This window comes from Arachis duranensis, chromosome 6, assembly GCF_000817695.3.
Source record: "Arachis duranensis cultivar V14167 chromosome 6, aradu.V14167.gnm2.J7QH, whole genome shotgun sequence".
Taxonomy (NCBI): domain Eukaryota; kingdom Viridiplantae; phylum Streptophyta; class Magnoliopsida; order Fabales; family Fabaceae; genus Arachis; species Arachis duranensis.
In genome coordinates this window covers 105,737,336-105,753,612 of record NC_029777.3, presented here as the reverse complement: position 1 = coordinate 105,753,612, position 16,277 = coordinate 105,737,336, and the positions used below count along the sequence as shown (strand labels likewise).

Here is a 16,277-nt window from a genome sequence, read left to right as displayed (position 1 = left end):
CAAAAGTTAGACAATAAGAGTCCTTATGAAATTTTATTCCATCAAAAACCAGATTTTGCCTTCTTTAAAGTTTTTGGATGTGCTTGCTTTCCTTATTTGAGACCTTATAATAGACATAAATTTGATTATAAATCTGACTTATGCCTCTTTCTTGGATATGATTCTACCCACAAATGTTACAAATGTATGAATAAGAATGGTAAGATATATCTTGCAAGACATGTAACTTTTATTGAGAATTTGTTTCCTTATCAATCTATGTTTTGTGATTCCTCAATCCAATCTGCTATAGAGACTGTTGCAGATACTGCAGAATTGACAAAATTTGTAATTGATCATCCTTCTTCACTTCCACTCTCTACACAGCAACCTTGTTCTCCAACTACTCCTCTTCTATTGGCATCACCTAATCCTTCCCCTACTCTTGCTCAGCCTGCCCCTCAACCCTTACCAACTCAAACTCCATCACATCATCTCACACCCATTTCTATCACTGACCCTGAGACAAATTTACCTCCCAATACACCTTTAAATACTCATTCTATGATCACCAGATTAAAAGCAAGCATCCGTAAACCTAAGGCATTTGTCACACAAACCACCGACCTTATACACCAAACCCCAACTACTGTCAATCAAGCCCTTAACTGTCCACATTGGAAACAGGCAATGGATGCAGAGATACAAGCATTACAGCGATGTCAGACTTGGATTCTCACTGAATCACCACTAAACTCAACCATTATAGGAAGCAAATGGGTCTTTGCTATAAAAAAAATCAACATGGTGAGATACTCAGGTATAAAGCAAGGTTAGTAGGTAAAGGTTTTCATCAAAAGGAGGGTATAGACTACGAGCAAATCTATTCCCCAGTTATTAGACCAACCACAGTGAGAGTCATTCTAACTATTGCAATTTCCTTAGGTTGGCCATTAAGACAATTTGACTTTGATAATGCTTTTTTGAATGGCAGATTGGAAGAGAATGTCTTTATGGCCCAACCACAAGGATATGTTAGTACCAATAGTCATTTAGTTTGCAAACTAAATAAAGCAATCTATGGCTTAAAACAAGCTCCTAGAGCTTGGTTCAAGACATTAGAAGATACCTTGTTCTAATTTGGTATTAAGAATACAAAATCAGACATTTCATTGTTCATAAAACATAATCAGTCACATGTAATCTATTTATTAGTATATGTAGATGACATTATTGTAACGGGCAATAATTCAAAAGAAATTGAACTATTGATATCTCAATTGAACAGAGTTTTTCCGCTGAAAGATCTTGGCAGGTTTAACTATTTCTTAGGCTTAGAGGCAACTTATCTCCCTCATGGTGACATGATGCTCTCTCTGGCCAGATACACAAGAGAGTTGCTTCTAAAGGCGAGAATGCATAATTCTAAACCATTACCTACACCAATGGCTACAGATGTCAAACTCTTCTCCAATGATTCAGAACCGTTTGAAAATCCAACACAATATATGTCTATAGTGGGTGCACTGCAGTATCTCACTATGACAAGGCCTGATATCACATTTACTGTTAATCGTGTGTCCCAATTTGTGCAAGGTCCAACTTTGCTACATTGGAAAAGTGTAAAAAGGATCCTCAGATACTTGCAAGGTACGTTGGATCATGGGATTGTGTTCACGAAAGCTGCTGATTTTCGAATTTTCTCTTTTACAGATGCAGATTGGGGAGGGGATTTGGAGGATAGAAAGTCTATCTCTGGATTCTGTGTATATCTTGGGAACAATCCTATATCTTGGAAGAGCAACAAACAAACTAAAGTGAGTAGAAGTAGCACAGAGGTAGAATACAGGGCTATGTGTGCAGCTCAAACAGAAATTATGTCCATACAACAGCTTCTACAAGAGTTTTGGATACTCAAACCGTGGTGCCTACTATCTACTGTGATAATCAGAGTGTGTGTCTTCTTGCAGCAAATCCTATACTTCATAGCAGATGTAAGCATTTGGAGCTGGATCTGCATTTTCTAAGGGACCTAGTTAACCAAAAATCTCTTTATATTGTGCATATTCCCTCTTCTGATCAGATTGCAGATTGCTTAACAAAACCACTGTCACAACACCTATTTGATAGGTATAAGCGCAAACTGAGAGTATTTCAGAACCCATACCTCAGTTTGAGGGGGGATATTAAGGATAGAGAGTAATAGTGTACAAGAGCAGTGTGTAAAACTGCATTATTGTCTTTTTTTGTATTGCTGTCTTTCTTGATTAGTTACTAGTGTCCTTCTTGATAAGTCTTGAGCTTCAATAGTCACTAGCCATATATATATATATATATATATATATAACACTTGGCTTAGTAAGTATATGATTCTAAAAAGAAATGAAACTTGATTACACTCTCATTACAAGTCTTTGTCTCTGTTTTAATTTTTCTTTTCCTTTCAAACTTATCACTGCTCTTTCTCATAGAGCTAAGCTTACTATGTTTTTCTTTCTCTAAATCTTTTAGTACAAACGTTTCTCTTCATAAACTGCAGTAGAAATCTCGTGATTTATATAAATTTTAAATAGGACATGTATATAATGAGTTTCAGATTATTTGCTTAAATATGAATGCCAATTATTTTATTTAAATAAATTATCTTTATTATTATTTAATTTATATTTAACAAATCCATTTTTAAGAATATAATTAATTTAATGTATATACATACGGTGCAAAAAAAAAAGATTACATCGACGTTCAATTTTTTGTATTGCCACACCTTAAAACCTACTCAAACCATTCATCACAAAAGTTGAATAAATACAAGTATTTTTATTAAATAACATGGCAGTTACATTCTTAACTCTTAAGTAATTATTATTTATATAGATTTTAATTAATTCTATTCAGGACAAATCCTTATATTAAGCTAAGGAGAGCAAAAAATTACACAAATCCGCCAAACTAAAAATTATTTCATGAATCAACTAACGCATATTTCTATATAGTTTGAATTAGGTTGTTTCAAACTTGATTTACATGTAATTCAAATCACCTTGATTCGAATTACACACACATGCACACACCCACTAATTCGAATCAACCTGATTCGAATTACACACATACAGTAATCCGAATCAGGGTGATTCGAATTACACTCTGATTTATTAAAAAACTTATAAAAAAATAATTTAAAATTAAAAAAACTAACAAAATATTTAATTACGAGACTTCTTTAAAATATTAATGAGCTATCAATTCGAATTCCATACAATACTCTTTTGTCCATTTTTAATAGCTCATGAATATTTTTTAATATATTTTTTTAAATTATATGGTGAGGTATTACATGATTCGAATTACACATGGGGAAGTTTGAATCACTCTGATTCGAATTATATGGTGAGCAATTCGAATTCTATACAATACTCTTCTGTCCATTCTTGATAGCTCATGAATATTTTTTAATAAATTTATTTTAATTATACCACAAAAAATATTTTATTCTATGTAAAATAATTTAAAAAATGGCTTAAAAAATGTTAGGAGTACTATAAAATTTGGTAATGACTTAGGACATTAAAGAAATATTCTACATAGTCGATAATAATTTAGAAATTAAAAAAATATATTTTATCATGTATTTACCTAAATTACTAGAATATTACAAACTTTTATAGTACTCATAACATCTTTTAAGCCATTTTTTTAAATTATGTTTATAGATTAAAATATTTTTTTAATTGTTTTGGATGAAATAAAATATTTTCTTTAATTTCTAAATTATTATTTACTATGTAGAGTATTTTATTTAAAATTTGTGTACATGCATGTATTTACCTAAGTTATTAGAACATTACAAATTTTTATAGTACTCCTAACATTTTTTAAGCCATTTTTTCAATTATTTTGCATAGAATAAAATATTTTTTTGTGGTATGGTTAAAATAAATTTATTAAAAAATATTCATGAGCTATAAGAATGGGCAGAAGAGTATTGTATAGAATTCGAATTGCTCATCATATAATTCGAATCAGAGTGATTCGAACTTCCCCATGTGTAATTCGAATTATGTAATATCTCACCATATAATTTAAAAAAATTTATTAAAAAATATTCATGAGCTATTAAAGATGGACAAAAGAGTATTGTATAAAATTCGAATTGATAGCTCATTAATGTTTTAAAGAAGTCTCGTAATTAAATATTTTGTTAGCTTTTTTTTAATACATGAAATAAAATATATTTTTTTAATTTTAAATTATTATTTTTTTATAAATTTTTTAATAAATTATTTTTTTAATAAATCAGAGTGTAATTCGAATCACCCTGATTCGAATTACTGTATGTGTGTAATTCGAATCACGTTGATTCGAATTAGTGGGTGTATGTAATTCCAATTAAGGTGATTCGAATTATATGTAAATCAAGTTTGAAACAACCTAATTCGAACTATATAAAAATATGCATTGGTTGATTCATGAAATAATTTTTGGTTTGACCGATTTGTGTAATTTTTTACTCCCCTTAATTTATTTAAGTGATTTGCCCTTCATTCACGTAAACTCTCATATAAAATTAGATAGCCAATTAAGTTTTTTTTTGTAATCAACACTTTCGTGTGTGTCTGTTTGTGTGCATTTTCCTTATATTGTTACTATATATAAAATATGAAATCTTCATCTCCGTTGTGGATTTTTCTTAATAATAATGTGATGATTAATTTTAGAAAAACCAATAAAAGAAATGTATTTAGCTGTACAATAGCATTTTAATTTATACTGATATGTTTGTATTGTTTTATAATCTTATTATCTAATCGGAAAAGTGAGTGCATCTAAAGAGTGTAGAGAAGCAAATTTAAGCCATACTCTATGCACGGGTGATGGTGAACAAGATTAAAATTTAGTTTAATTTCACTACAAGTTTCTTTAATTTTATAACTTTTTCAAATTTTTAATTTAGTTATTCAAAGAAAAAACTTTCCATGAGCAAGCCTTTAGATCATTTACCTTTTCTTTATTATTTTTGAGTTAATAGTCAATGTCGTCCTTGAAAGTGTGCCCGATCTCTATTTTCGCCCCCGAAATTCAAAATTAATCAAAAACGTCCTCGAAAGATACCTGTGTTGATCACGTTCGTCCTTCCGTCTTCTCGATTGATGAGATGGCAAACGGCCGCTTACGTGGCCCGTTAACTGCCAAGTTGGCCAATGCCAGGCTGTAGGATGTTGTTGCTGACAAGATAAGTTTTGTTTAAGCAATCAAATTAGTCCTTCGAGTTTATAAACTCTAATCCCAATTCGAACGATAAATACATCGAGGTGATTAATTTCGGTGGTAGTAGAGGTAAGTGGGAGGCGTAATCCCTGGCTGGTTGCGTGGATGGAGAGAGGAGATGGTGGTTGTGGTGGCGGTTTGTCACATGCATCGCACGACAGTCATGGATCCAGCGTTTCGATGCGAAGGAGGAAGGTGAATGCTCATGATGGATCATGTTTCTGTGGTCTGAAGACTGTGATTAAGAAATCTGGGACAATGGAGAATCCGAATAGATTGTTCCATGCATGTCCAAGGTACAGGGTGAGTGATGGTAAACGAAGTTAAAGCTTCTTCATGTTCTTATATGCTGTTGGGTGTTCTCTGATTTTTTTGTTTACTCCCATCTGAAATTGCAAAAGGGCAGTCACTGCAATTATTTTAAGTGGGTTGATGATGATGAATTTGAAGCAGTGGGTGTGTGTGGTACAAAGAAAGATGCAGGAGCTGATATGGAGGTTGAAGGTGAGAATGATGAATGGAGGGTGAAGGTGGCATGGAAGTTGGGCACTTTGGAAGCTGAAGTTAGAGCTTTGAAACTGCTAATGATTTTGCTGTTTGTAGTAGTTGTGATACTTTGTTGTTTCTTATGTACTTCTAAATGAATCCAGTTATCCTGTATGAACATGTAATGATGTATTGAAATTATTGATTTGAATGGGAGTAGTTATTTGAAGTTAGAAGCAATTCCCTGTCAAATGTGGATAATTTTATAAAATTTGGCAATTAATTCTGTGTTTGCATGAATTATGTTGAGGCATAAACAAAATGAAGATAGTAAGTAATGTTAATCTTAATAGTAAGTTGTCATTGACGGCTAATTGTGACATTGTCTTAATAGAGAAATAGCAGAACAAAGTCATATGGTTCTTAACTGACAAATACATTGTCCAGAGACTAAATTACCACACACAAAAGAAACAAACAGAATGTTGTTTCATACACAAAATGAGTCAACAACTACACATTCCTAACAAATCAAACTTTATCATCAGTCTTCCTTGAAGCCTTGAAGCCTGGAGTAGGCACAAAGGTCATGAATTTTTCCAGCCGCTTAGCAGTTCCAGAACTTGTCCCCTTAATGGTCTCAGCAGAAACAGCCACAGATCCAGTTGCAACATGCTTAGGAGAGGACGTTAACCTTGCTTTTCTTTTGATGACTTGCAACTTAGCTGGCCTACCAAACAATTGATCCTGTATGATCCAGTACCAAATGAGTTTCTGACATGATTAGGCTACATTCAAATTTTTTTTATGAGTGATGATAGATGATACTACCTTTAGGGGCTCTTGGGTTGGTGGGATGCATTCCGAGTCACTACTGTCACTCTCTGAGTCAGCCTGAGTGGGTGATGGAAGTGAAGGCATAGGTGCCTCAGCTTCTGTACCAATATCAGTATCAGTAGGGGCAGCATTTACTTCAGGTTCAGCACCTTCTGGACCAGGGGTAACAACTGCCAATTGTAGCTGCATCTGCTTGGCATGTTCCTCAGCATCCACAACCTTTTTCTTTGCACACCCTCTTTTGTTGTGTCCAACCTCACCGCAGTACATGCACCGGATTGGGTTGTATTTTCTTCTCATTTTTATCTTTGACCCACTCGGTTGTTCTTCTTTGTCCCTTCTTCGCTTCTTTGTTGGCCTCCCAGGTTTAGGGTTCACTGGGGGTGGGACTGGTGCTGGATGTGGCGTTTTTTCCCATAGATCGTGCCCCTTAACCGGATTGACATTAAAACAGTAGGTACGCTTATAGGCTTCCATCTTTAACCACTCATGGCAATATTCTTCAGGTCTCTTGTCATTCTTATCTTGTATTGCCGATATTGCATGCATACATGGCATTCCTTTGAAGCCAAACAAATTCATAGAGTAAAGATACTATCATGAGTGAAGACATTGTTAATTAAGTAAGGGAAGAAAGTTGTTACCTGTAAGTTGCCAAAACCTGCAGGTGCATGTGTGCTTGCCCAGGTCAACCACCATATTCGTCGGCCAGCCATGCACTTCGTACAACTCCTCTTTTTCATCACCACACCACTGAGGAGCCCAATGACGGGACAGCACTGTCATAGCTTCCAACCTACTTTGCTGAACAGGAGGGAGAATTCCTTGGTAGTTCTGCAACTTCTTTCTGTTATCAACCAGACTCTTCATGATGATTCTCCTAACTTCCTCAGCCAGGGTCAGGATAGGCTTACTCCTTTCGTGTTTGATCTTTGCATTGAATGACTCGTAGGCATTGTTGCATATGTTATCCACTTTCGGAGTCTCACTGAAATGCGTCTTCGTCCATGCCTCTTTTGGCCATTTATCAAGATACTGCCAAGCTTTCTCGTTGATCAACTTAACTCTCTTCATGTTTCTCTCAAACTCAGGTGTTGTCCTTGACCTTGCACATTCCCACACAAGGTCTTTTAACTCACAACTACCCCACTGTTTTGAGAAATTGCGCCACAAATGCCACACGCAGAAGCGGTGGCGAACTCTTGGAAAAACTTCCTGAACAGCAGGGATTAAACCCTACACCAAAAGACAAAACACGAAAAGATATTAAATCATTTCAGTCCTCAACATTGAATTCATTAAATCAAACTAGTCCTTCAATGAATATTAAGTAAATCAAATTAGTCCTTACAGAAATGATTACCTTCTACATATCTGAGATGAAGCATCATTTGTGCTCTCTGTAGTCACCTAGATCACTGTGAAGCAGTTCAAGAAACCATTACCAATTATCCTTGTTTTCCACACTGACAATTGCATAGGCAATCACAAAGATGTGATTATTAGCATCTTGTCCACAAGCAGTAAGAATTTGTCCTCCGTGTAGTGTCCTCAGAAACGCTCCATCTAGTCCAATTAGAGGTCTACAACCCGCCTTAAACCCCCACTTGCAAGCATCAAGACAGACATAGAACCGATCAAATAGTGGAGGACTCTCAGGCATAGGGATCACACCAACTTGCACTCTGGATCCTGGATTGCTAGTAAGTAACTCGTTTGCATAATCCCACACCAAACCATACTGGGCTATCTCATCACCCTCTACAATTTTCCTAGCATCTTTTAGTGCCCTGGTGATGCATGTGCTATTGAGGTACACATTACACTTTCGGACAAACCAATCATACACCCCTCGATGCTTCATAGTTGGGTGCATTCTAAGCTTAGGTACTAGCTTGCTAAGTGTCCATGTTTGGGTTGCAGCCCTGTTTTTCCTCTTTCTAGGGCAGGTGTGATTATCAACTAGCATTTTAATTTGCCAAGACAAGTATTTACTGTTACAAGCACAATAAACCACCCATGGACAATCATCTGACTTACAAACAGCTCTAACCCTAACTCTATCATTCTTGGTAAATAATATATTTCTACCCCACTGGATAGTGTAATCCCTAGTGGCTTGTATAAATTCAGCTTTTGATTTGAAAGTCATACTAACCTCAAACTTCAGGTTTCCAAATTTGGTTTTTTCATTATATTGGGGATAAACAGTTAGTGTGTCCTCATCAGAGTCTAACTCCTTCCCAGAATCCTCTGAATGCCATGAGTCAGGATCTGACAAACTTCCAAGATCATCATCATCTTCCTCTGCATCTACCAAATCATAACAAGCAAGACATTAAAATTTGGCCAAGTGAAATATTAAAACAGTAGCAATCCAGATTGAGAGCTTACCAGATTCAGAGGTTTCTTCATCTTTGAAACCCTCATAACTTGAGTCATCAGTGTCAATTTCTTTGTCTGCTAGTCTAGACTTAGGAGGCCTATGCTTCTCCTTCGCTTCAGCTTGCTTTTGCTTTCTTTGTGAACCTTTTTCCACTCTCACTATCACTTTTACTGTTGTATAAATTGTCTCCTAGAACTTTCGGAGGCTTGTACAACTCACCTTCAGTACTCTCATACGAGTCATGAGAGTCATAATCTTCATCCTGGATGGGACCTTCTCTTACAGTTCTTCCGGATCTTGTTACTCTGCATGCACTAGTATTTTGATGAGCGGATAATTTATACACTTTTTGGCATTATTTTTAGTATGTTTTTAGTATGTTTTAGTTAGTTTTTATTATATTTTTATTAGTTTTTAGTTAAAATTCACTTTTCTGGACTTTACTATGAGTTTGTGTGTTTTTCTGTGATTTCAGGTATTTTCTGGCTGAAATTGAGGGACCTGAGCAAAAATCTAATTCAGAGGCTGAAAAGGACTGCAGATGTTGTTGGATTCTGACCTTCCTGCACTCGAAGTGAATTTTCTGGAGCTACAGAAGCCCAATTGGCGCGTTCTCAATTGCGTTGGAAAGTAAATATCCTGGGCTTTCCAGCAATGTATAATAGTCCATACTTTTCCCGAGATTTGATGGCCCAAACCAGTATTCCAAATCAGCTCAAAACTGCCCGGCGTTAAACGCCGGAACTGGCACAAGAATGGGAGTTAAACGACCAAACTGGCACAAAAGCTGGCGTTTAACTCCAAGAAAAGTCTCTACACATGAAAGCTTCAATGCTCAGCCCAAGCACACACCAAGTGGGCCCGGAAGTGGATTTTTATGTCATTTACTCATTTTTGTAAACCCTAAGCTACTAGTTCTCTACAAATAGGACCTTTTACTATGTTATTATCATCTTGGTAGCTATCTTTGAGTAGTTTTATGCTATCTTAGATCATGGGGCTGGCCTCACGGCCATGCCTAGACCTTGTTCTTATGTATTTTCAACGGTGGAGTTTCTACACACCATAGATTAAGGTGTGGAGCTCTGATGTACCTCGAGTATTAATGCAATTACTATTGTTCTTCTATTCAATTCAGCTCATTCTTGTTCTAAGATATTCATTTGCACCCAAGAACATGATGAATGTGATGATTATGTGGCGCTCATCATCATTCTCACTTATGAACGCGTGCCTGACAACCACTTCCGTTCTACAAGCAAACAAGGCTTGAATGTTTATCTCTTGGATTCCTTAATCAGAATCTTCGTGGTATAAGCTAGAATTGATGGCGGCATTCAAGAGGATCCGGAAGGTCTAAACCTTGTCTGTGGTATTCTGAGTAGGATTCAAGGATTGAATGACTGTGACGAGCTTCAAACTCCTGAAGGCTGGGCGCTAGTGACAGACGCAAAAGAATCACTGGATTCTATTCTAACCTGATGGAGAACCGACAGATGATTAGCCGTGCTGTGACAGAGCGCGTTGAACATTTTCACTGAGAGGACGGAACTGTAGCCATTGACAACGGTGATGCCCAACATACAACTTGCCATGGAAAGGAGTAAGAAGGATTGGATGAAGACAGTAGGAAAGCAGAGAGACGGAAGGGACAAAGCATCTTCATACGCTTATCTGAAGTTCTCACCAATGAATTACATAAGTATCTCTATTCTTATTTTATGTTTTTTTTATCTTTTAATCATTAATCCTCCATAACCATTTGAATCCGCCTGACTGAGATTTACAATATGACCATAGCTTGCTTCATACCAACAATCTCCGTGGGATCGACCCTTACTCGCGTAAGGTTTATTACTTGGACGACCCCGTGCACTTGCTGGTTAGTTGTGCGAAGTTGTGATAAAGAGTTGAGATTGCAATTGAGCGTACCATGTTGATGGCGCCATTGATGATCACAATTTCGTGCACCATATTTCCTTTCTTGTTATCACTATCTGGGTTCTTGGCTGGTTGAGAGGATGTTTTGGAATGATGTGGGGCTGTCTTCCCCTGATTGTTGGTTTTGGTTTCTTGAGGGTGGAGTTTTGTTGACTGCAAGGGAGTCTTTATGGGCTGATAGGTGGTCTTTGAGGCCTGATGTGTTGGTTTGGTGGGCTGAGAATAAGGCTTCTTCGGCTTACTGGGCTGTGAGGCTAGCTTTGTGGGCTGAGAATTGGGCTTACTGGGCTGAGCTTTGGGCTTACTGGGCTGTGAGGCTGCCTTAGTGGGCTCAGAGATTGGTTTCTTCGGCTGAGGGTGGTTCACTATGGGAGTTTTCACAGGTTGGGAGTGGTGCATCTTGGCCTGGGAACTGAACTTCTTCTTCTTACTAGTTCCTGCTTCCAGAAGAGCTACACCTTCCCCTATATTGTCCACTACACAAGGCTGTGAGATGCAGTCCTCAAAGTATAGGTTGATCAAATGGTGGTTCCTCCTACAATCCTTGCACATTGCAATCAAGTCAGCATTTGTCACCAACTTCTTCAACCCAGATGGAATCGGAACTCCAGGAACTTTCCACCAACAATTGCCAGCCTCAATGTATCCCAGCTCCTTATAGTAACCCCTTACAAAAAACACATCAAGTGTGTCTCCCTCAACACCCATCAATACCTCTGTATTATCAGGTTCATAAACCATGTCTCCATCCTCACCCGTTCTAAACAACCCACCATGGTGAAAAATAAAGGTCATGGGAAGACCCTCCATCTACAATGACAAACACGAAAATATCATAAACAAACATGACCAGCAACAACTGCTCTGTATCAATCACCACCTACTACACCCAGTTGGTACCAATCAACCTTTAACCCAAAAAAAAACATGCAACAGAACCATCACTAAATTCAAACATCATTGACTACTGTCACAGAGCCATACAAAGTAACACAACCTCACACACGAAAATGCTAAAACAACACTAGTAAACCCTAAATCAGACGAACATTAACACCACCACAGTAACAATACACACATCACAAAATAACAAAAGAAATCATATTATGAGTTCAATCCTTACCTCTCAACGTCTCAATACCTTCTTTTACTAGCAATGCTGCTCCAGTATAACATCTACTCTGCATTAAATGGCCAAAGCCTCTCCACTGTAATCGTCGAGCAGCACTAACGATTCTTGTCGGGGTGGTGCAGAGCTTCGGTCAAACACTTAGGCTGCGTTTGTTTTTGGAGACAGGACAGAACATGACACTGAGACAGAGACAATAGAACAGAGACACCAAAAATTATTTTGTGTGTTTTGTGTTTGGATATGATGGACAAGACACTGATGTAATGTCCTATATTATGTTTGGATAGACATGGACAAAACTAAAATAGTATGCAAAATGACTGAAATAGCCATATAATTCCAAATTTTTTACATCGTACAAATCAATTTAATAAAAAATAAGAGTACGTAAGAGTACAAAAAATTACAAGAAAAATTAGTCTATGAACCAATAAGATAAAAATGATATTAAAGTAACAAAATTAAAAATAAATAAAGTAACATAAAATAGAGAAGTGAATTAAATCTCCATTAACACAGCATGCCATAAAAAAGAGAATGAATAATAAAAAGGAATAAATTAATTATCCAATCAAATAAAAAATTCTAAAAAAAAGGGAGTATCTAAAAAAAGAACACAGAGAAAGAAGAACTCCGATGTAGAGAAGAAGCTAAAATTAAGAAAAATAAGAAGAAATAATAGTAGAATAATAAAAAATATCTAAGGATAGAAAGGGAAAAATTTTGATTAAAAAATCCGTGTCCATCTTTTTAAATCCCGTGTCCATCATTGTCCTTCGTAAAAGAGTGGACACAAAAATATAAAATAGTGTCCTGGAGACAATGTGTTCCGTGTCCATGTCTCTACCTCCAAACACGTTTTAAACTTTCGGTGTCCATGTCTGTGTCCTGTCTCCGAAAACAAACGCTACCTTAGGGCATACCTTATGGGAGACGATACGTTTTGGAGCGAAAGACACAGCGATGGTTGATATGAGACAAGGGTAAGGCATCGCAACATTTCAAAACCTCTTCAGAAGACAATACGGTGATGTTTCAACGTTACTGGCTCACTCAACCAAAACGATGTCGTCCTACTTCACTGCCAAGTTGGCAGTTAACGGGCCACGTAAGCGGCCGTTTGCCATCTCATCAACCGAGAAGACGGAAGAACGAACGTGATCAACACAGGTATCTTTCGAGGACGTTTTTGATTAATTTTGACTTTCGGGTGGTTATATATTTTTGACGCTTATTACTTAAATAGTATTGTTACTATTAAAATTATATTTTTTTATATTTTTTGTAACATTCTTTAATTTTATTTTTTAATATAAAAAATATCATTTAGTTTTAACAATATCTTTTAAATATTTCTAGAATTATATAATTATCGTAACTATTATAATAATAGTTACCATACCATACTGTACCCTTTATTATTTACGGAAATAGATTCTCTCAATTGTTAAAAAAAATTGAGAGTGTAAAGTGTAATCTCTAATCTTTTATTGTTCTCTCTTTCATATTTATTTTTTGTCATACATATAAAATTAATAGTGAGAGATCACACTTTACTCCCTCAATTGATGTTAAAAAAATTAAAAAAATCCATTTCCTATTATTTACGGTATGCAATGTTTTCTTTAGGTCTCAATGACAATGATTTTGAAACACTTCCTTCTATGTATGGTTGTTTAAATCTGTTTTATTCACAGAGTATAAATTTTTTGCGCAAATTGTTTATAGTTAGTTTGATAAATTATTCTTTTATTTTATTTTTAAAAATATTTTAGCAAAAAAATATTACTTTTAAGTAAAAAATCTTAAATAAACAATATTTCATTAATTGATGAGTTAGATCAGAAAAGATATTTATTGAATTATTTTAATATGAAAAAAAATCCACCCGTTTAGCCTGCGAGCTAGTCTGTTTAGCTTGTCATTTAAACGAATTTAATTTTAGAGACAAAGTCCTCTCGTTTAAATGGACAAACAAATTGACCCGATGGACTTGACCTATTTTGACGATCCAACTTCTATGATAATACAAACAAGAATTAGAAGACATTAGATTATGGTCAAGACAAAAAAAGTTCATATATTGATATTAAAGTATAAAAAAAATTAATTATATAAAATAATTTAGATAATATTTTGCATTAAAATATATATTATTTTTAAACTTATTTAAAAAAAAGCTAAAAATAAAATCAAATATGCCAACACTTGATTATGTGTATATGTGTCTAAACCTATCAAAAATAGTACTTTTTATTTTTTATTAAAATATAGTTATACATAAAAAATTGGATAAAGTCTATTTTTTGTCCTTAAAATTTGCCAAAAATTTAAAAAATATCCATAAATTTTAATTTATTTTAATTTTATTCTTAACGTTTTCGATTTGCATCAATTTTATTCCTATCTTTAAATTCTTTTGGTCAAAATATAAACAACATTTCTTCTAATTTTACCCTTTTAAAAACTATTCACAATCATCATCATTTCTAAAATACATTCTTCTCTCTCTTGACAACATCCCTTCTCAAACCCTCCATGTCCTTCACGGTCGCGTGGTGACACTTGGTCCTTCTCCCTAACCATGTAATTGCCGGCGGAGGACAATGAGCTATCCTTTAGAGAAAATACTGGCTCTGATGAGATTTCTGTTACAGAGGGAAGGATTGAAATCTGGAGCGGACTCGCATTGTCTACGCCACCTTGTGAGAACTAGTGGCATGCCGAAATCGTCGAAGCTCTTTGTCTCCGGCCATACCCTGGTGTCGAGGATCCCGAACTGACAGAATTTCCAACTCTAACCCAACCCGGCAGATGCTGCAAGACGACTCCTCTCCTTCCCTTCTCCATGGCCATCGTTGTTGTGATACGAAGATTACTCCTCACGCTCCCTTGCTTCCGATGTCTTCCCTATCGCCTCAGTCATTGGCCTTCGCTGTTGCCAATCGGTGGTGAGACAAGGTTTGTCGGTGATTCTCTCCCAGATGCTACCTCAAATACATCTGCCGTCCTTGGATGCAAGACTTCGACCGCCGTTGATGACTGAAAGCTTGGTAACCATTGCCGCCGTTGCTATAATTCTGTCCTTGTACTGCACCCACAAATTTTTACAATGAAATAACATTTTTATTAAGAAAAAAATATAGGTAAACAACTCCTAACCAGCTATTTTTTTACTAGATCTCGGTTGATTATCTAGCAGAAATTGTTTTACTAAAAACGTTATTCAACAGTGATTCAAGGTGCTACATTTTGAATCAATTACTAAAGAAATGTTGATTAACATAAAGGAATCACTAATTAATACTATATGGATTTTCTATGGTTATTATAAAATTGAAAGTACGTATGCATGCAAGCCTAATTTGAAGCAAGTTGGATGATGATGAACACGGTCAACAAATTCAAAAGATGCATAGACTGCTGTGTAGCCATACATTGGCATGCATGCTTTAATTTCATTATTTGTCAATTATATCTCTACCTCACCACCCATTACGACGTTCTCACTATAATAATAATAATAATAATAATAATAATAATAATAATAATAATAATAATAATAATAATAATAATAATGAGTGACTTCACTAGCTTCTTGTGTAAACCACCTAGCTAAAAACATATGTATGTTGCTCTTAAAAGTAGAAGTATTTAGGCAAAGTAGTGAGAATACATGTTGTTATTTGTGATTGCAATGCATGAGAACCCAAAATACACTAAATATGATATGTGTAACACTATACAATAGCCAAAGTCTCATTTCACACACATGCTCACTAAGTAGTAAGTATAGAGCTAGTAGCTTTCGATCTCTTTGATGATAAAACCAAATTTCTGGTATAATGCAGCCAGGGACGGATGTAGGTATGTGTTTGTGGTGGCAAGCGCTCCCACTACAATTGAAATTTTTTTTGAGTAGTATATGATAATAATATTTATTTGCTCTCCTTAAATTATTGAATTTGACCCATCATTATTTTTATTCAATTTTTGATACTTTATAGTTAATTTAAGAATTTGATATTATACATAATTAAAATAATCAGTTCTCAATTTAAATAAAATTTGTATTTTTTTCTTAGAAATCGACTTGAAAGAATATTATTTATTTATTTTTATATTAGTTTTAATTTTTTTCGTAACAACTACATTAATTGAAAGAACTTTCTCAAATATAAATTTCAATAAGAGTTGGTTTCTAATTGTATGAGAAGTAAATTTTTAAATAAGTTTATATATATATAT

At 35.2% G+C, this 16,277-nt stretch overlaps 1 protein-coding gene across 1 annotated transcript; it reads left to right on the top strand.

Moving 5' to 3' along the window:
- Positions 1-5,352: 5,352 nt before the first annotated feature.
- On the top strand, positions 5,353-5,891 carry LOC107495496 (uncharacterized). The gene is made up of 2 exons (XM_016116643.1): positions 5,353-5,550; positions 5,649-5,891. Exons 1-2 carry the CDS (start codon positions 5,353-5,355, stop codon positions 5,889-5,891), a joined length of 441 nt encoding a protein of 146 aa, XP_015972129.1.
- Positions 5,892-16,277: the final 10,386 nt, after the last annotated feature.